The sequence below is a fragment of the Opisthorchis viverrini genome, assembly GCF_000715545.1.
Source record: "Opisthorchis viverrini unplaced genomic scaffold opera_v5_430, whole genome shotgun sequence".
NCBI classification, from domain to species: Eukaryota; Metazoa; Platyhelminthes; class Trematoda; order Opisthorchiida; family Opisthorchiidae; genus Opisthorchis; species Opisthorchis viverrini.
The window spans coordinates 323569-344471 of record NW_008752087.1 but is presented as its reverse complement, the minus strand read 5'-3'; the positions used below and the strand labels follow the sequence as shown (position 1 = coordinate 344471).

Genomic DNA, 20903 nt, shown 5'->3' with positions numbered 1-20903 from the left:
CCTGTTGATCGTGTGTTGTTGGGTTATTAAAGTTTGTGTCCGAGGTTTTTCGTCTTCTTACTATTCACCATGCTAGGAGTCTGGATCAAGCAACATAGCTGGGGATAGAGTATTGCCACAATCCGCATTATCATATTGTTTGCTCACTGCGTGACAGAACCGTAACAGCCGCAAGTTTTCAGTTAAAGGAAATTTGGACAAGATGCCAACCAGTGGATTCGAAATTCGTCTGAAGCCAATCGTCGGTTCTACCCCAAAGACGCCTTTTTCGAAAACCTAGAAAATCAGTAATATCTTCAGGAAGGAAACCATTTTCATAAATTTCTTGGTTCCGGAAATTGGTAGGTTTGAAAATAGTCAGTAAAAGCTTTATGAAACGATTCATAAATTTTCACGAGTTATGTAACATAAGTTTACAACCGATATCCGTCAAATCAAAACAGCACCTCACTAGTAGGAATAACAAGTGCTTCTTTGATCAACGCCAACTAACCTGATGTGAAATCCACGCCCCGTCCACGACTAAATAGAAGGGCTCAGATATTTCCAGACGACAGGTCAGTGGTATCCCAGAATCGTTCTTTATGTTCAACGTCTGAAGTTGTGTTTTCAGCGTATCGTACGGTTCCTAGAACAAACAAAGTGATGGAGCGTTATTTCTTTTGTCTTTTGGCTAATGAAAACAGCTCAATATTTGGTTGGATTGACAGTATCAAATAGATTCTGGTCCTTTGGTAATCAGCTGGCAAAACTCACAAGTTAGTCATCGGTTTAAAAGTCCATCATTTTCAATTTGGCGCAAAACCATGGGTGGCAAAACATCACTCACTTTGACAACCCGATAGGTCAATTGTTGATGGGACAGATGAACCAGCGGAGCAATGAATTCAACGCTAACATCCACCGTCTTTACCAGTGTCTTCACACCCTTGCGTCCAATGATATGATGGCAGAATATCCTTCGTTTCGCTAGCATTGGTCTATAAGTCAAAATAAAATAGCTTGTGTTACACGGTTGAACTTCAGTGGCGTCCTCTTCAAGTCAGAACAAGGTACCGCTCGAGACACATTTGTTTGCTTCCGTATTAAAGTGATCAGTACTGACCGGTAGGAACAAAAGTCTGAAACTGTCATACGAAGGATCATTTAGCCTTCACCGGATAGGTTACAATAAAGCTTCCCATAACTGAAAGTTCCGGGTACCGATTACACCCGTTGTGGTGGCTCCTGGATAGAGTTGGCGCTACTGACTTGGTACGTAAGGATTGATGCCAAATGAGATAAACATCCCGGTTCTCCGCCAACTTTCAAAATGTTCTGACCAGTCAGTAATTAAAAGAACCCATCCTTTTGATATCAAAGAGGGTGCATTTATCAACTTGTCTAGCATTTATTCTAGATAATTCACCATTCTTTGTCACATATTGTTGCGCTTACCAGTCAGGTGAGATTGGGAAATAAACAGGAAATAAATAATTAATAATGATCTAAAAGAACAGCCTGAGAGTTTCGACGACTTCAAATTTGAGGTGAGGTGATCAAAAAGCGCAAAAATTTATCCAATAGATGCAGCTGATGAACTTGGACTCACCTGCTGCAAACAACTTCCAGAGTTAAACTTCTGCTCCCACCGGGGCCAAGTTCAAACCTTGTCGAGTCGAATGACCAGTGACTTTCGAGTTCTTCCGGCTTTCAACAATAATTAGGAGTAGTGTAGGACGGAGTGTACATGTACGATTTATACGATATTTTACAAGTCCAGATGGATGGTTTTGCGTCAACGTAGTCCAACACAAGCAACCTAATTCGTTTAATTTTGTCGAGATCAAGCCGTGCAGAATGTAGTGCAAAGGCCAGCTCAATACGCAGTAATCAAACAGAAGATCACCACGGGGGAAAGGATTTTTTCCAAAGGCAACTTATGTAGTGCAAAGCCAGCTCAATACGCAGTAATCAAACAGAAGATCACCACGGGGGAAAGGATTTTTTCCAAAGGCAACTTATATCTGAACGGAGACGTTTGTATTGAAACTCTTCATCAAAGTGGCTTTCACTGCTGGGTCACCCTCGGAGGAGCTGAGGCCAATTGTGATGGCTACCTTCGGGATAAAAGGCACTCAGAGTTTATTATTATTATTAGCGGATACAGCGTACGGTGGGTAGATTCCTCAGGATAAGGTAATCTTGGGGTCCTGTGTCTCACGTTCAAACCACTCTCTAGAGAACATTCGGGCCTATAGTAGACAATACAGTTCTACGCCGTTAATCAGTGACTATACGTGAGTGGAGTAATGGCACCCATCGCGCGCTGAAGAGTCATTACAAGGTGCATATGACCAAAACTAGTTCTCTGCTTTGGCTCTACGCGTAATCTTGAATACATTAACGATTTCTTGTGGATCGCACCGAGTTGATCCTCAACAAAACCTTTAACACACAGAAGTCTGGCAACGACTATCACCTAATTAAGTGGGTTCCTTTGAATGGAGTATATGACATTTATTACTGTAGGAATTCCACACAGAATCCCGGAACTTACAGCTAAACGGCAGTCAGGGAACGGTACTTCAGACGGTTCGTTAGGCGCCAATACACTGTTGGTAAAGGTGCCGAATGTAATTAATCCTGCACCCGATAAGTACTTCTCACTAGTTGGAACAGGACAAATGTCTGCACCAGCAGCACCGTTCGTGGTGGCTGACGAGAAAATAACTAGCCGTGGACGCGTTTTCTTTCTTGATAGCATTTTATTCCATCTGCTAATCTCGCTATCATGGGTGGCAGTTCATGTGAACTTACACACAAAATAAATGCTGATCGATTACCAATTAGGCAAGACACTCTTTTGCTATTAAGTAGATATGTAATAGCAGGTATCCAATAGATGACAGTTAGTGGTCTGGTCATCAGTAGTCTGAATAATATACATTTGCGTTTAAGACCGACATATTTCCCGAAATGAAATGCAGCGCTTACCTTCAAGCTTCCTTGAGAAGATTTTCTGACAAATTGTCCTTCAATAGTCCAAATGAGTTGTTGAGTCCGTCTACCTTTGTTGGTCAGATGAAAAGTGGCATGCACAGGTCTTGCACTAAATTGCGTGCCCAAATGCAGGGTCTCAGGCATGACAGGGTCAGAGACAAAAGTACACCCCTGACCAGTAGCCATCAAGTTTACCTGTCTTGGTGCTAATGTGTCGGAAACTGTCACCTCCATCTGATCTTTGAACGTGATCAGATCGTCTGGGACAGCAGAAATCGTCACGTCAACTCGTCCCAGTGGGGGTACCACACCCGCATCCGGAATAGCGCGAAAAATGCTGTCTGGAGCGACCTTGAAAAAATAATGTCGGAAAATATTGATCATTTGATTTTCGTCCTTCTGCAGGATTACTGCAGAGTGCACACCACTGCAAACCAGTCATGCTTTCACAACCGTAATATGATTTCAAGTTGAGTGAAACACCTGAACTGCTAAAACACAAACTGAGTAGCTAACAAAATGATGAACACAAGATGAAATGCCTCCACAACCTACATATGCAAGTTTGTTCTTTGTTTAACCTGATTAAATAGACAAGAAATCTTTAGCCCAGAAATCTCAAGCAAAGGAACAATGTTAGAAAATTCCCCTCAGTCCATAACAATAGCTTTATTTGGCTCCTATTTTAGATATTTTTCAAGTTTGGACCATTATGTTGGGAGTCAGAGGTGGTTTTCTTATTCTGGATGATACTTCCTAAAATTTTCGAAAAACATAAGGGCTATACATGCAGCGTCTACAATCCCGCTGAGGATTTTGGCCAAACACAAACAAAAATGCGCTCAATCAGAACCTAATATGAAGCAGCGTAAAACGTACGAACGAGGTTACTGAGAACCAAACTGTTTTTCAATTCAGTACTTGGATTGTGTAGCACGAACGGTCACCGAGTGTTTTGGAAGGTCTTAACTATATATTACGCAGGTTACCTAGTACACTTGCAGTAATCGAAAATAGACTGTTTATCAAGTTCGAACTGGTATACCAACCCAAGTTAGATCGCTTCGTTAAGATAGGGGAACTTTCGGACTCTAGCTGTCACGTAACCTGAAGAGAGTTAGTTCCGGGTTATCCACCACGAGGAAACCAGCTATGCTCCGATTCTTTCACCTTCATCGCGTCCCAACTGTAATTTCGCTGCGTCTCCCTAGTTGATGCCTTTCAGCACCACAAAGTAGGTGTGTGTGCGTGTGACCCAACTCACAAATAAAACTGAATTTGTGACCACATTATTCTTGTATGAACATTTTATGGTGTAATTATTCTGGCCAGTTCACACCGGACCGAAAATCCTGGGTCCTAGTTTCACTATCATCAGAGTTCATTGACGGCGACGCACTTTTCTGACTGAGCAGAATTTAAAATCCTTAGCTGGTAGATATCCAGCACTGATTGGATATACACATTGGACGTATGCTTCTCAAACACAGTTCTGTGGTTTGGCTGAAGTACTACTTACTGCTTCTATCTGGGACCTCAGTTGACTGAAATTTTCGAATACCAATAAGGCCGAGATACTGCAGAGCAGCACAAAAGTAGCTTTTGTCTCCTTCAGACTAACCACCACGATCACATAGAACAGCAAAGTGATGACTGCTCAACACACACACACACACACACACACACACACACACACCAAAGCGTGCAACTTACCATCCGAATGGTAAAAGACGCCGGGATAGCTGACTCATTGGTGATTTTCACTGTCTTATCTGAAGCTTCCAGCACTGGAATTGTGCCCCAGTTCAGAGACGTGGGTTCGATGTATAGTACGGGTCCTTCTCCGGTGCACGAAACATGAGCAATCTGTAGACAGATCGGTCGAAAATTAAGTAGTTTTGATGCGTCACTTGTGCTCACTTACTTGTACGAGTAAATGGCCCGTTTCATTTTTAGGAAAGATGCGGGTTGTAGTTAAGCAGACTGATGACTGGCTAGTTGTGTTTATTTCCACTGTTAAAGTTTTCATTTTCGGCAACAAGTCTTAATTTTGTGTTATTCGGCTCAAGATTTCTGCAAAGATTACCAGTATAGAGCAATGTATGAGCTGTTAGTTGAGTTTGTAGTGGTAATCTTCTGTTTACAATCCATTGGAAAAGGTTTGGAAACGACTGAGAAGCCATCATTTCAGAAGGGCACGGTAAACAATCGGTAGTTTTTATTTGGGCAATGTTTCGGTGTTGACACAAAGGCTTCATCAGGCCAAGTGGACGGGTTACCAAATTGGCCTGATTTCAAGGTAGACGGGGAACCAATGTGTAAGTCCTCTATAGATTATCACACCATATCAGTGTTGAGTGTCACTTAACGGATCTTGACGGCTAGTGTGGCTGCCAAAATCTCGAATTGATGGGTTGGGGAAGTTTCAACTGAATCCCGACCAATTCTTGTTCCTTAATCGTCCACTTCAGAGTGCTTCAATTGATGTTTCACATCGGGTGCCACTAGTAGATTTTCCTTGGTCTTCGTGGGATTGTGAGTGTTGCGACGATGTAGTTGGGGAAGGGGAGGGGGTGGGTGAGGTCAAGTGGAATCCAGATCATGACTACTCTTCCTTCTGATAATCGCACACCAACACGTGTCAGCTCGACTGATCCAAGACCGTTCTCCACACGCTTGCCAGCTCCACGCCTTCTATTCTGTTAACACTGGGATGCTTGGTGATTTCTACCCCCTCGGTGATCAGTCTCTGTGACGTGGACCGTAGTCCTCGCCTCAAAACCTCAACACGCGTCCAGTACGTGTTCCGCGGTTCCCGAGTTCATCAATAACGCTTGATATTCATCTGCGTTTCTCGGCGGCCTGTTTATTTTTCTACTATGCTCTCCGATTCTGATGTGTAGTTCCCTGTCCTATATCAAGCGTTACTGTAAGACTCGGCTACTGCGGAACACGCACTGGACACGAGACACAAAATAGACTTACAAAATGTTGAGGTTTTGAGGTGAGGACTACGGTCCACGTCACAGAGACTGATCACCGAGGGGGTAGAAATCACCAAGCATCCCAGTGTTAACAGAATAGAAGGCGTGGAACTGGCAAGCGTGTGGAGAACGGTCTTGGATCAGTCGAGCTGACACGTGTTGGTGTGCGATTATCAGAAGGAAGAGTAGTCATGATCTGGATTCCACTTGACCTCACCCACCCCCTCCCCTTCCCCAACTAAATTGTCGCAACACACATTACCACGGGTGCCAAGTGGCACCCGGAGTGAGTCATCAATTGAGGCACCCTGAAGTGGAAGATTAGGGAACAAGAGCCGATCGGAACTCATTTGAAACTCCTCCAACCCATCAATTCAAGATTTCGGCAGCTACACTAGTCGTCAAGAGCCGTTAATTGACACGCAACGCTGATCTAGTGTAATAATCCAAAGAGGACTTACTTAAAACCTGGTCAACTTGGTGACCTGTTCACTTGACCTGATGAAGCTTTTGTGTCAAAAGCAAAACGTTGCCCAAATAAAAACTACCGAGTGTTTACCAAGCTCTTCTGGAACCCTTCCGTTTAATTACTCCCTCAAGAAATTTTACATCTGCACCTACGATCCACATTTTGTCTTGTCGGCCTCACAATCACGCGTCAACATGGTGACACCGAATACGAACTTTTTTGGTCCATAGCAAATTCCGTGGTTGTGAGGCTGACAAAACAAAATGTGGATCGTAGGTACAGGTGTGAAATTTCTTGGAGGAGTAATTAAACGGAAGTTCTAAAACGTACTAGCAAGTACTCTGCCTATTGTATGTAACTTTAGAGTGCCCTCCTCTGAAGCTGTCTGAGATAATCTCCTGATTGGACCGACGTAATTCCAACGTTAGACGAAGGCAACAATAAGTACCTCTTTTCAAAGACGGAGAGACTGGCAGATCACTCGGGAGAAAGGCCTTCTGGTGGCCCCAAAAAGCCGAGACACGAAGACAATATTCTTGCGGCTTTCTAGCACAGATTTTAGGTTTGATGGTAGGGTGGTTCCGAGAAGTCTTACTCAGCAAACCCCCCTCAACTCTTTCCCAGAACNATTTAATTAAACGGAAGCTCACATGAGGCAGATTCAGAATTCAGAGAAGTTTGTTGGCAATTTTCACACTGCCACCAATCCGTTCAAGACATCGGTGTAGCTTTTGGATGAATTTGGCTTCTTTGGGGAAGAATACGGAGGTTTTCTGCACATACCAAACGCTCTTTGGAAATGAAAGATAGTGGGTAATTCACGACGATGTTGAAGGGACCATCCCTATAGCGAACTTTATAAGATTTCAACAAGGACGCAGAAAATAGATTGTCAACGTTCACGCAGTTTTGGGGGGTTGGCTGAAAAGTTAGCCATCAACTTCACTCGTTTTGGAAAAACCATCTAGAAATGCAGCTTACAAACAGTAAATTATCTTGCAACACCGTCGACTATCCCGCTGGCGAGCATAACCAAAACTTCAATTATCATGATCGGTGGGGATTTCTTGCAAGCCAGGAGAGTCATGACACATGAATGGTGCTCTGTCAAACAATTGTTGTTAGACAGATATAGTTCCGTTGATCAACTGACAGTAGGTTTCAAGAATCCCCTGATTTTTACTTCCTTCTAAGTAAAAGAGAGACGTTCTTCGCTAATGGAAGGTATAAAATCTTGTAGAGCAGCAATAGAACAAACGCATCTCGCCCGGTTGCGAAGCGAAACGAGAAATTCCGTTTTTCACTGGGATATGCTCACGGAATGTTCCGGATGGTAGTTTTTTGTCATACCTGCAGTGAGGAGAGGATATGGAGGAATCCAGGGTGAAATACCTACCTGTTTTTGATCACAGCCTTCGAAAGCTCATCTTCAGTCAGTTGAGTGTTGGTATCCAGCATAATTGCAAGTTAGAATCAGAAATGAGAAATTCAAAAAGACGCAAGGAAATGGACCTGGATCTTTATACCAGCTGATCTCCATGGGTTTATCGCTTGATGGTTTCCGGGACTATAAATGTATATAAGTCCGCTTAGGATGAGGGTGCTTTGAGTAGGCTGGTATGCCCTTCTCCTGCAGGCCCCTGGAGCTCGTGTTTCAAAAAAAAACTGGAAGGCTGCAGAAGATGAGTGCATTCTATTAAGCCCCCATTCCGGTTGATGCAGAGCGATGTCTTCACCGGCGTCACCTCGACAAACGGTTTCCTTGTGCTGGCTGCTGTTACTGAACTAGTTACACTGACTCGAGAGCAGCAAGCGGGATTCCGGCCGGGTGGGGGTTGTGTTGACCGAATCTTCACAGTTCGTCAGGTGCAAGAACAACGCCTTGCGTACGTGATCACAATCCTAGTGTTCCTGGGTTTCCAAAGTGCATTTGTCTCGGTTGACCGGTCTGTTCTGCCTGGCACGCTTGCCCACCAATGAACGCTCCGGAAGTTCGTGAACATTTGTATTCCCAAACTTTCGGACGTGTGGGATTGCACGGAGACCTCTCCAAAAGCTTTCATACACAAAGCCGTTAGGGATGGCCACTCTCTCCATTATTATTGAAATTCGTGATCGATGAAATTATGAGATGAACACTGGAAGGTCTCCGAAACCCCGGTGTTCAAATAAACTCCGACGAAAACCTTGTCGATCTGGAATATGCGAACGACGTTGTTCTCGTCATCGAAAAAGAAAAGAAGGTGCAGGCTTATCTTCGGATGGTCTGATCAAAGTGATTCCGTTATTCGGCATGGGCTTTGCGCCCACAAGGTTTAAGGTCATGCTCGCGGACATACAGTCACAAAACACGAAACTTAATCCAGGGAGGGCACTCAAAGTTGTGGAGCATTTTACGTATCCTGGAAGTTGTATTAGTTCTGATTGTAGTGTGACAATTGAGGTCAATGCACTAATCTGTAGGCCGCGGGCCGCGTTTGATAAGTTGGAACACCTGTGGCGTCAAAGCGGTATATCCCTGAATATTTAGAGACGTGTGTATCGAGCTACAGTGCGGGTTGTTTTGTTGTATGGCTATGAGACTTGGCCCGTTCGAGCAGCGAATCTGTTCGACAATCGTTGTCTCAGAACCATAGCTGGGACAATCCGCTACGAGGCAGTTAGAAAGCCAGTTTTCGCTTGTGTAACGGGTATTTCCACGGAAGAAAGTATCAAGAACCAGAAGCTGCTTTGCACATGCCGAACCGTCGTTCGCCAAAGAGAGTGCTATTTTTCGTTCCCAGTTGGGAGTGGCGGAAGCAGTGAGTTGGCCAAACCTTGGCCTGGCAGAGGGGTGTAAAAGAGATTAAGAAACGTTTAGGTGTTGTCGATGCTACTTTCCTTCCGGGATGGGGATAACGAGATTCCAACTACGTCTTGTTAGAGACGCTTCAGAATATGGTTGCTAATCAATGTCACTGGCATTCCTTTTGCCAGTCTGTATCCAGATTGCCTGAATGAGTGTCTGGGGGTGTATGCATCTCGAAATGATTGTAGTAAGCTGGCTTCAAGCCCCTTTGTCATTCGGTTTTATTCTTTTATTCAAGACAAAGCCTTTTAATGGATCATGGTAACATGGCGGCAAAGCGTCAGCGTTGAACACTGATTTCATACTGTTGATAAAGATGATAATGATAGTGATGATGATTGCTTTTAAGAATTTGACCGAATCATCGTAGAACGGAAACACACCATGAGAGAGATGGCCTCAGTAAGGAGTGAAAAGAAAAGAGAGGAGACAGGATGAATAACTAGCTCTAGTGGCAACTGAAGGGATATATGCTATATTAGTTCATTTCAAAAGATTCACCTGTAATTCAAGCCTGAATTCTTCTCTAGGAGACCCATCAGAAGTTGCTAGATTCGGTTTGCTGGTACCAGGATAGGAACAAGCTTATTAAAACAGCAGATCACTTGGTTAGCCTGAGAAACTATGGCAGCCAATTTCCACTTACAAGTGGATTCTCTTCCAGCCCGCAGATCTTTATCTTGACATTCCGTTCCAGTTGACCCAGCGATCTGGCCTTGAATACAATTGGGAGGAAAACGGTGCTCAATGCGTCGATTTTACCCTGGGACAAGAAAAGAACAGGAGCAACGTGACACTAACTTGGGAGACTGTAGAATCATAGGCTAGGTCTGATGATGAAAGCTGTTTACTTGTTATGTTTTCTGCGAGGCATGAAAATGGTTCTTTAATAATTATCCACATAAAATGCTGCTCCACAATGACACCAGCATTATGAACCTTTCAGTGTTTACGCGTAAACTCGGTCAACCCTATTCGAAAGAAACTTATAGTAACAGTAATTCCTGAAACCCACATCAGCTTTGGTTAGTTAACCGGAAATTCTGTACAGATTCAGCGCTCCTCTTCAACTTAATCATGAGGGTCAATGGAGTTTTCTTTACCTCTGTTTGTGTCACAGAGTACTCCAATTCATTCTCATTTTCTGTTTCTTCTTTCCCACTCTTTGATGCAATCAAGTCAGTGAGCTGAAAACTGGCTGGATGTTTTGATTCGTTGGTCAAAGTGAAAGTAACGGGATATGGGTGGCGCAGGAAGCAGCGGCGAAGGTTTAGTTCCTTTGGACTGATGCTGACTGATGGACACACGCATCTATAGATTGCAAGAATAAAAAAGGATGTTAGCGCAATAAAACGGCTTGTGAAAAGTGCGTAGCTGATGGATTTGGAAAATTAGAAAAACCCTAAATTGTTTACTGAATGATGTGGTGTACAAGAGGACCTATTGTTAGGTAACATTATTTAAGTGGATTTAAAAACCTGATAGACTCTTTAGTGTGCCTTCCCAGGTCAGTGCGTTAAGTATTTTACAACCAGATGTTACTTTTAACGTTAGAACCATGACAACGTTGCCCTCTGTTTTTTTCGGTAAGGTGTGCGGGGAGGTAAATTTAGTCGCATAATTTTTTCGAGACAGGAACTTAGCTACATTGATTGTATGAACCAGCTTACGAAGTGCTTCCGCGCGTCTTGGAGTTGACACCATTTGCATGATATTACTATGAACAAAAGGGTAGTTGAGAAACTACCTCCCAACAGCGGACACCTTTAATAGTGGTGTTTGTTTTGGCCAAGAATGAGTTCCACTCGGATGTTGAGACTGTAGTGCAATTAACCAACTACTACTGCAACAAATTCAAGAGAATCCCTCAGTGAATTTTTTTCCTGTTTGATGAAACACGTTACATGCCCATTTGACACAAAAAATGACCTCATTACAATAAGAATCTGCTAGATATTTGCATTTCGGGGCTTTGCCACTCAAGTCTATTGAGTGACTAAACATCTTGGAAACGTAGCTTGATGTAGAAATTACCGGCAGGATGGGCAAACTTCACCACCTACCTCTTATGTCTGCTCAGAACAATAGGACGCTAGATTAGTTGTTTATTTCCTTATTTGTATGCAGACATCTTCATACGGATATCTGTTTACCCAGAGTCGTAGGTTACCATGAGCAACACGGTATACACGGTGGTATACATGGTATACACAACTTCTTTTTCCACGCAAGTAGGTATCATGAAAAACGTGAGTGCTGACTTTCGCATAACAACAAAAGGAGTTTCGCCAAATACACCTGTTCACAGATTTTGAGAAAGACTGACCTGGGACCCAGCTGAAGAATTTTCAGCAAGTTTATGAGTAGTGTATCACGTCTACAAAAGGATTTTCATTCTTCAGGCAAATATTCTGCCGATTTCTGTCGAGCGCTGGTTTCAGAATAGCGGGTAAATCTTCATTTACCCCTCTGTTGTAAATATACTGAAATGATGTTAACAGTTTAATGAAATACGAAGTAGGGGAAACTACTCACCAGGTTGCTGAAAACTCTTCGACAGCCCACGACCGGTTTCACCCTTCTTGGGGCTCATCACGAGAGACTCAACTGAATCTCTCGTTTATAATATTTCACAACTGAATGTGCAGCACACAGGCCGCCTTATATTTCAGTTGGCACGATATTCGAGATATCGCAGCATATTTTCATAAAGGAACACTCTCACAAGTTCGCTGCCACATTCAGTTTTAGAATAGCACAATCGAGAGATTCAGTTGAGTCTCTCGTGAAAACCAAACTGATTTGCAAATGAGTGTATTTATCGAAATACAAAGTAGTTTCATGTGAACGGGTCCATTACGGATGAATACTGATGCACTCGGTTACTCAGCTTACGAAAACTGGTTCCAACTTGTAAAAAAGTCGAGGTAAGTCTTCATCCACTTTACCAACAATTTTTCCAGTTCTTTTGCAAATTTTCGAGTGTTAGTTGTGTGTTTAAGAGTTCATTGTGTGTTCACTGAGTTGGGATGGGTACACTTTGTCCAACCGGATACGACAACTGCTAGGGAACAAGTCTACAACAATTTGAATAAATGCGTAAACGTATAGGGCGTTCGTGCATCATAGTGTGAGACAGAAAACTTACGATCGAAACAAGCTCTTGTTATTAGGATGGATGAGGAACAGTGATGAATAAGCAGGGTGCGAGCCCATGGTGTTATCTATCCGGTCACTCAGGCCCCTAGCAAGCCCCAACACGCCTTGCTGCTCATAGAGTAACGAAGTAAGTGATGTTATCGCTATTTTATCGACCGTTTGTTCATTACTGAAGTGAGCGACTTAAGTTAGGAGCATAGCCTACCAAACTCTGCTAAAGTCGACCGGCTGACTCCTTTTGGGCGCTTATTGGTAGTCGGGTAATATCTTCAAGCAAACCGGCAGGCATGGATTAAAGTGAATCCCTAGGACCCGGGAAAGCCAACCGAATCGTCAAATTGCCCCATAGGTCGGGATGGCAGATACGTATTTCACTTTCTTATAGGCAAACGAGATGCAGGAAAGGCCTAACTGAAACTACGAGAGCTCTAAAGACAGGAGACAGTCTGTTCCCAGCAGGGATGCTATCTCCTCGAATTATAGTTTGGTGTGCATTGGAGCTGAGATTCCAGAAAACTAGCTGTTCCATGTTGCGTAGCTCTCAAGTGGCTTTGTGCGGAAAGTGGTACAAGAAGCTTCATTAAAAAGTTGGGAAAACCGATGAGGGAATTCGCTTCTCCACTCACTGTGGGAAAATCGCTTCGAAAACCCACTAGATCAAAAAAGGCAAGTTAATGTTTTCGGACTTTAGTGATCTTTGCGGGGAGCCTAAGAGTCATCAAACCAATCAGATTTGGATTCCAAGCTGGTATAGACCGAAATTTGATAGTCATGAGAGGAAATTCCTCGTGCGTTTCGTCCTAATTGGGACTCATCAAATGAATGTTGCGGGATCGGTGCTTTGGTGCTTTGGTTTAGAGTTTCCAAAGTGTACTGCAATGCCACGGTGCAGACGGGAGCTCAAGTTTCTCTTGTTTCACCTAGAATGCTTTCAGTGCCCTCCATGAGGACACGAGGAATGTTCACTTGTTTTTCAAAAGGAGTACCAAATGAATCGTCACCTTCTGATAGAATAAATGCTTAAGTCAACATTTCACGTGAAACAGTAGTTAAGAGCTACTGTAGAGCAGTCGCTCTTTGTCGTTCTGCTCTGGAGAAGTCATCGGCTTTTCAAAATTCTGCGCCGCTGTATTTGAACTGTGGACTGTGAACTTACTGAACGGAGGATCGTTCAGCTGTACCACTCTTTCGGTGCGTAGCTGCCATGCAACCAAAGGAAGCATGAGGGCTGGGATACTTCCAGGTTGCTCAAGCCCAGACAGGACCAGACGAGCTACAGTGATCGGATTGGATACTTCAGGCAAAAGTGTTATCAGCAGTGATATTCACACTACAAATCCTATTTCATGCACCAATCTTAACTTTGTTTCTTATACAACTACCTCGGCCCGGGTGACTGTGCGGATAAGATCAGGATGAACTTGATATCGACGTCCTCAAGTGTATGTCGACCCCTCCTTAAACTACCGCTTCAAAAACTACAGACAGATTTTTGCGGCCAGAAAGCGGTTTGTGACCATGTAGATGAAAACCCAATACTTACCGTATCTTGACAGGAATTTGCTCAATAGCTTGGCCAACACCGACCACGTCAATCACCACCACATATTCCTGTAAACCTAGTTCAGTTGGACTGCAGGAGATCATAAAGTTTGTTGAGCTCACTGGATCAATGAGACCAGCGCTTGGTTGAACAGTTAAATCATTCGAGTCCGTAAAGCGCACCCTCCGGGTATTGGCGCTGTTAGTTGTCCGGTCCTTCTCAAAGTGTGTGCCTGAGTTCGCGCATAAATCTGGTGAGCTGCGAGTCCGACAGTCGGTACCGATCAGTGTACTGGACTTTTTCTGAACACGCAGTGCAAACTCCATCGGAATCAGCGACGTGTTCTTCAAATCGATCCATTTTTCCGAGGAAAATCCTGCAGGCGTACAAATACAGATTTGTTTTTAACCAGGAAATAGCTATCAGTGATCAACAGAATTAACGGATAGAAACATTTCCGAAGTAAACTGAAGTCACCCAGTCCACTGACTAAGGGCACAGGTCAAAACTGAAAATTCGCGTGGTTAAAGGTTGTAAACTTTGCAAATCACTCATTGCAAGGTAACTGACCAGTGTAGAACTTGAATCGAGCGTCAAGTCCTCAAACAAATTACAGTTCCGAAACCGACACGCACATGGTATCTGATCGATTAACCACCTTGTTTTTAAGTTGAAAATAACTAACAGTTGGACGAGCAGCTGGTCGGTGGGTGAATAAAAATTAAACTGCCGACCTCCATTGTATGGACCAGACGTCAATACATCACTCTCCTGAAGAAACCTATCTTAATAACTTGGATTCTGCCAGAAGGCCGTATGTTTACCGGAAACTTTCGACGAAATTTAACTCCCTGGTTCCATAGTTAGCAGAGCATCCACGGAGAACTGACTATTCGGGCAAATATTCTGACTACTTACGAGTAGCCAGATTATTAACTGAACCGGTTGAGAGCTGAAGGGAACCAAGCTCAACAACCTGCTCACTGAAGCGTTGACAAGCAGTGAATTCTAATGGAATGTACAGGGTCTCTAGAATGCAGGTATCTTGGAAAAACATGAACTGACAACTTGGAGAGTGTATGCATATTTCAGTGAATGAACGTCCGCAAAATCAACTTGACAATATGAGACCCTGAAAATGCAGCGTCCATGTAGATATATGTTTGATTTCGGCGCTTGATCCACACTGAATCGATCCACTGGAGAGACAGTCATAGTGCTTTTGTGTTCGAGCCCAGGGGGCACCATGACTTAGCTTTACGTTAAGTAGGGCAGTTGGATTCGTTTTAATTTATACCATATCTCTTGGAGGCGCCACCATGACATGACCTAGACATGTTATTTCACCAAACGAAATCGACGTGGAATTACATAGTAAACTAAGTTACTAGAACCACTTGAAGCGTATGATGAAGGTGCTTTGAGCCACCGTGATTCGGACCTACAAATTTCTTATGCTAGCTATCTCACAACTTAGTGGAAAAAGCCTGATTCGTAAGTACCGATGTTTCTTAAGTAGTTATCATAATGGTCAGATAAAGGCGATGAAGAATCACAGCTTTAAAAAAGAGGAAAAAACACACAGCATAGGATACGCACATACGTAAGAACTCCTATGAGTCTGAGAAGCATGCATGGCTTAGGTATCCGTGACTCATGGATTCACTGAACCATAGTCGACTAAAAGATATTAGCCTAAAACGGAAGGCAGTCCTCGAGGTGTTTGTTCATACTTTCCGTTCCTGTTGGCATTGACTCTGGCAAGCGGGCCAAAAATTGACTAATAGATGTCGATGAATCAAACATCATCAAACGTCATTGCGGACAAAAACCATAGTAAGCAGTTTCAGTCGACCTAATGTCATAAAGTCGTCATGTTTCAGGGTGAAAATTCTGAAGCATAAAACCAGGTTGAGCAATGGTTGATTGCTGGAAGAATCTCTGAGCCGACAGCTGATGACCTTGGCGGAACGTTCTGGACGACAGATCCAGTCGGACTGGATTCACTCATTTAGAGTCTGCAGTTGCAAAGTATTCAGTGTACGACCACTCCCATAGAGGAGCGGTGGCCTCTCTTGCTCTATGTCTGTATGCTTTTATTACACCCAGTGGATTGTAATATCACCTGTAAAACAGAATACCATCACTGAACGTAAACATTCAACCAAACTGCCTGGCAAGTGTTAAAAACAATTAATAACTTATCATGAGACTAGTTCACCTGGGGATATTTCGCCAAAATCAACTTCGGAGACGTTTGTATGAAAAGTTGGCCCCACGACTGCTCCACTGAAAGGAGAACCAAAAGCCTAAGGTATATTCTGCCAAAAGATATTAGCTTAGAAAAATGCATTTGAATGAAACCAGAAAATCACACTCCTTGTAACCCCTTGTCGGACGGTTCCTCTGCATAAAAACATGAAAAATACTGCCGTTTTGTCGTTATTTTTTGGTTAGCACTTTGGTCTTTTGGAGGCCTACTTAGAAACTTAAATAGACTGTTTTCCCTTTATTAATCCCAGGTGCCTCGAGTGTAATTGGTAGTCAGCTGACACGACATGGTAAGAAAAATTCGCATCATAGAACATCTTAAGCATCTGTAATTCTCGCAATGTTTGTGTACCATTAATGTGCAGGATTTTGTTTTGAGAATCTGGACCCTATTCCTTCTTTTCAACTGCTGATGAATTGTGTAGATATCCCTTATTCAGATGGTACGCTGCGGATTCTAATTGACTGTGGTAGACAAAGTACAAACACGTCTTTTTGCAACCTGGTATCTTCTACAGTTTGCTACTGATCAAATCATAGATGTTTAGAAACGTTAGCCAAGCGACTGAGACCTTCCTTCAAACAGCTGTTATATTATAAACGTGAGTGTCAGTAAAAAAACGATTCGTTTATCCTGGTAACCCGTTGATTTGTTCGGTCCGTTCAGCGAAAAACGAGCGTGAAAGTAGTGGATCATGTTCCTTCTAAATATAATATTCCCAATTTCATAGACAACAGTTTCTACGCTAAGCTGGACCCTCAGCGGTGGCACATTCCACCACCCTGAAGAACTTCGTCCAGCGCCAAAAAGGTTCACATAATTGTCGTGTGGGTTACGGCTCCGCCATGTATCGATCACGTACCCAATTTTCTTGCTGGATTCCACGGCACCATACTCCCTAGTAAAATGCAGGGAAGTATACATACCCTAGAAACTTCGTAATAAAATGAAATATCATTAGATTTCTGTTGACAAAGGTAGCCATCCCAAGAATTTGATGGGACATTTTCAGTGAACAGCTACGGAACTCCTTAGTGTTCTTTCCGTACCCAAAAGCCGGCAAGTTCATGGTATACTATACAGGGCATGTACGAAGGTTCTACAAAAGCTCATGTAGCACCCAGAGTTTGGTTGACCTTGTGCTGGGACGCTCGTGGTGTCAACCCTGTCCAGTGAGCAAAATTGAAGCGGCTGGATTCTTCGTACATCGTTCATGGCTGAAAACTTAGTGGCTGACTGACCGATTATCTGAGTGAGTTCTTGGAGTTAAGAGCAATTAGAATACTTGTGGAAAACTAACGATAAATCTCTATTTTTCCCATTCCATTATTGCCTTCATTATACAACTTCATCTATATGAATTGACACGGTTGTGAAATGCCTAATTATCTGTGTACTTGTACTGGTTTTGCTGTCAGTGATGATATCGACCATGATTACGAGAGGTTGCATATCATTTAGCGCAATCATTCCCGATATTTTTACGGTTGTTTATTGGTTACTCTACCAGCCAATTTACAACCATAACTCATGTTTCGCAAGATACAATATGATTTTATCGAGAAATATAAGTAAATATGACAACATTCTGTTATTTCTTGCTCCCAACACAGTTTCCGACACCCGTCTTCAATAAGTTTTGTTTCGTTAGTGGGACGTGAAGAGGTACGGAATGGATATACCGTTCATAAGAATGCTGACTACTTTTCAACAACCGATGACCACTTTCGTCCTTCTAGTAGTTCATTAGGTAGGCGCCGTTCCCGAGGTTTCTTCAACCTCATGTTCTACTTAAACATTGAAAAAGAACATTGTAAATGTGAGATTCATTTGGGTTCCAGATATCTTCCGTCAAAGTCAAGTCAATATGCAGATGAGTGCGCACGTGAAAAGCTGCTTTTTACTTCAATCTTCAGACAATTCAACGTCTAGCTAGGCAAATCATTTGCCTAATTTTCTTGTTGCCGTTCTAGTTTCTTGTAACGCTAGGCACTAACATTCCAAATTCAAATGAAATAGTTATCTGGCGATATCCAACTAATATTGCACAAAAGTAGTAATGCAAACATTTATCTGAATCGCTGCAGCTACCCACCGAAATCGCACGGGCCTCGGTTCGGGACAACCATCAAATACGAAGTCAAACACTGCATCGAACTCTCCCAATAGTGAAGGTGAACAAAATGTGATTTGAATTAACTGGTAACCGCCAGGAGTTATGAGCCCATCATCCGGTGTGAAAGCGAAACAGGTGCCAAAATGTTTGTCGGCCGTTCGAATTGTGAACATCGCGTCAATGCAGCCAACGTTCGACAGGACGAGCTCGTATGAGTGTTTAGACCCGATGAAAATCTTGCCCATGTCCAAGCAGGCGAAAGAAAATTGAACTTTTGGTCCCACGCCAGTTCCCTTAACATGCAACGCCAACCGTTCTGTCCTACCCGTGATTTCGCAATAGGCAGTTTGATTGTAGACCTTGCCCTCCTGCGGGCAAAATGCGATTATAATTTCCTTTTCTGAAAACGGCCGAACACTACCCTCCACCGGATCAACTGTGAAAGGTGTTTGATCCTTTGAGTAGATTGTGGGCAACTACAATGAAAATAAAAGCAGATAAAAGTGATGAATACAAATGACTCCAAGAAAAGGTCATTTGAGAGCATAACCAGTCTTGCCCCTCAGCCATTTTCATTCCCTTAAAAATGTGCCCATCTATTCCACTGAGGAATTTTTGACTGCTGGACCATATTGCTGACCAGCACTGATTTGTGGTGTTGTAATTTAATCCCTTTGACCTGGTTTTACGGTAGACTTAATTTGATACTACGCCAGGTCGCAAATCAGAAGCACTGAGTTTTCAGCCCACTCTTGTTTCCCCATTTGACTCTTCTACAGAAGATTCTCCACTGTATATGAATAGTAGTATACTGGGGAGAGTGAAGTTCTACCACGGCAAAGGAATGTGACCTAAATGGGCACAGCTGGCGGTGTTGTGCATTACTGGAAATTGCTGATTTCATACGATCGTAGATATCCCGAAATAAGCCTCTACGTGTAGAAGAGACTACGCAGAGTTTTAATTGGCACCACCAGCTTGACGCTCATCGTTGTCCACCGTAATTAAATCACTTTATTGATTTTAGTTCTCCTGGTAGCATCTTACAAGGTTGCTAGACCTGGTGAGCAGTAGGAATACCGCTGAAGATCGATCGTTATGACCGTTCAATTGTTTCAACACAGTTTTTGGAATACTTGAACGTCTAAAAAGAACGCCGTAATTTCCTACTAAAAAGCAGTGTTGAGCAAAACAAGCATGACTCCAGGATAAAATTGAATGCATCCCATCGGTATTTTTGTTGCTATCTGTCCAGGGGCAACATTTATATCTTATATATAAGATATGGCCTGGAAATAGATAGAAATACTAAACTTGTTCAGCCGGATGAATTGAATAAGTCACTCCCGGCATCTTCAAGGTCAAACTGTGAAAAATCAATGGCCTATTGATACTCCAAAGGAATTTAAAATCCAACCACGTACAGGATACCATTCTTTCCACTGACTTCGGTTCGGAAGCTCCGGGCATCGCCTGTTGATTCGTGTGTTGTTGGATTATTAAAGCTTGTGTCCGTGGTTTTCGTCTTCTTACTATTCGCCGTGCTAGGAGTCTGGATCAAGCAACACAGCTGGGGATAGAGTATTGCCACAATCCGCATTATCATATTGTTTGCTCGCTGCGTGACAGAACCGTAACATATTTGGCGACGCAAGATGGAGGCAGAACAACTCAAAATAATGTTTGAGCAACAACTGCAACTCATCAAAGTACTTACGGAGCGACTATCAACTACATCTTTGGCTTCACCGGCGGCGTCGAGCGTCCCACAGTCGGTTGATGGAATCGCTGGCAGTATCAACGAATTTTGCTATGAACCCTCAGCTGGCATAACGTTTGATGCTTGGTTTCGTCGCTATGAAGACCTGTTCAGGGTCGATTTTTCACTTCAAGATGATAGTTGGAAGGTTCGCCTCCTGCTCCGCAAACTTGGACCCGCAGAGCATGATAAGTACGCTAACTATATTCTGCCAAAAAACCCGCGCGATTTCACTTTTGATGAAACGGTCAACACGCTTTCACAAATATTCGGTGAGAAAACGTCACTTTTCAACATCCGTTATCAATGCATGAAGCTAGTGAAGAGTGATACAGACGACTTCCTCACATATTCTGGCATCGTGAACCGAGAATGCGAACGGTTCGAACTCGGATCGTTAACGGAAGATCAGTTTAAGTCGCTGAGTTTCATATGTGGTCTACAATACCCGAAGGATGCAGAACTCCGTACCCGACTCCTCAGCCGCATCGAGCAGAACACATCCATGACGCTGCAGGCCGTGTCCTTGGGGTGTCAACGGTTGCTTAACCTGAAGCATGACACGGCGATGGTTCAACTTGGGGGTCATGGCGGTTCCGAAGTTCATGCAATACATCAGTCTACGCAACAGCCTGGCCTTGTCAAATCTGGTCCAACCAAATCGACCTCGCAGTGTTCTGGTCCGAAGCAAAACAAAGGCTCAAAGAAGACACCACCTTCACAATGTTGGCACTGTGGAGCCTGGCACTTCGTCAGGTTCTGTCCTTACAA

At 43.3% G+C, this 20903-nt stretch overlaps 1 protein-coding gene across 1 annotated transcript in view; it reads right to left on the bottom strand.

Moving 5' to 3' along the window:
• Positions 1-18546, bottom strand: part of T265_10961 (hypothetical protein) — a gene marked incomplete at both ends in the record, with an annotated part of 45775 nt that extends 27229 nt beyond the window's left edge. Inside the window, 8 exons of the mRNA XM_009177485.1 lie at positions 494-628; positions 2977-3333; positions 4696-4848; positions 9930-10046; positions 10387-10594; positions 13986-14361; positions 14904-14968; positions 18353-18546. Of these exons, the coding sequence (XP_009175749.1) occupies positions 494-628; positions 2977-3333; positions 4696-4848; positions 9930-10046; positions 10387-10594; positions 13986-14361; positions 14904-14968; positions 18353-18546 (1605 nt within the window). The remainder of the gene's footprint in view (positions 1-493; positions 629-2976; positions 3334-4695; positions 4849-9929; positions 10047-10386; positions 10595-13985; positions 14362-14903; positions 14969-18352) is intronic.
• Between the last annotated feature and the right edge of the window lie 2357 nt (positions 18547-20903).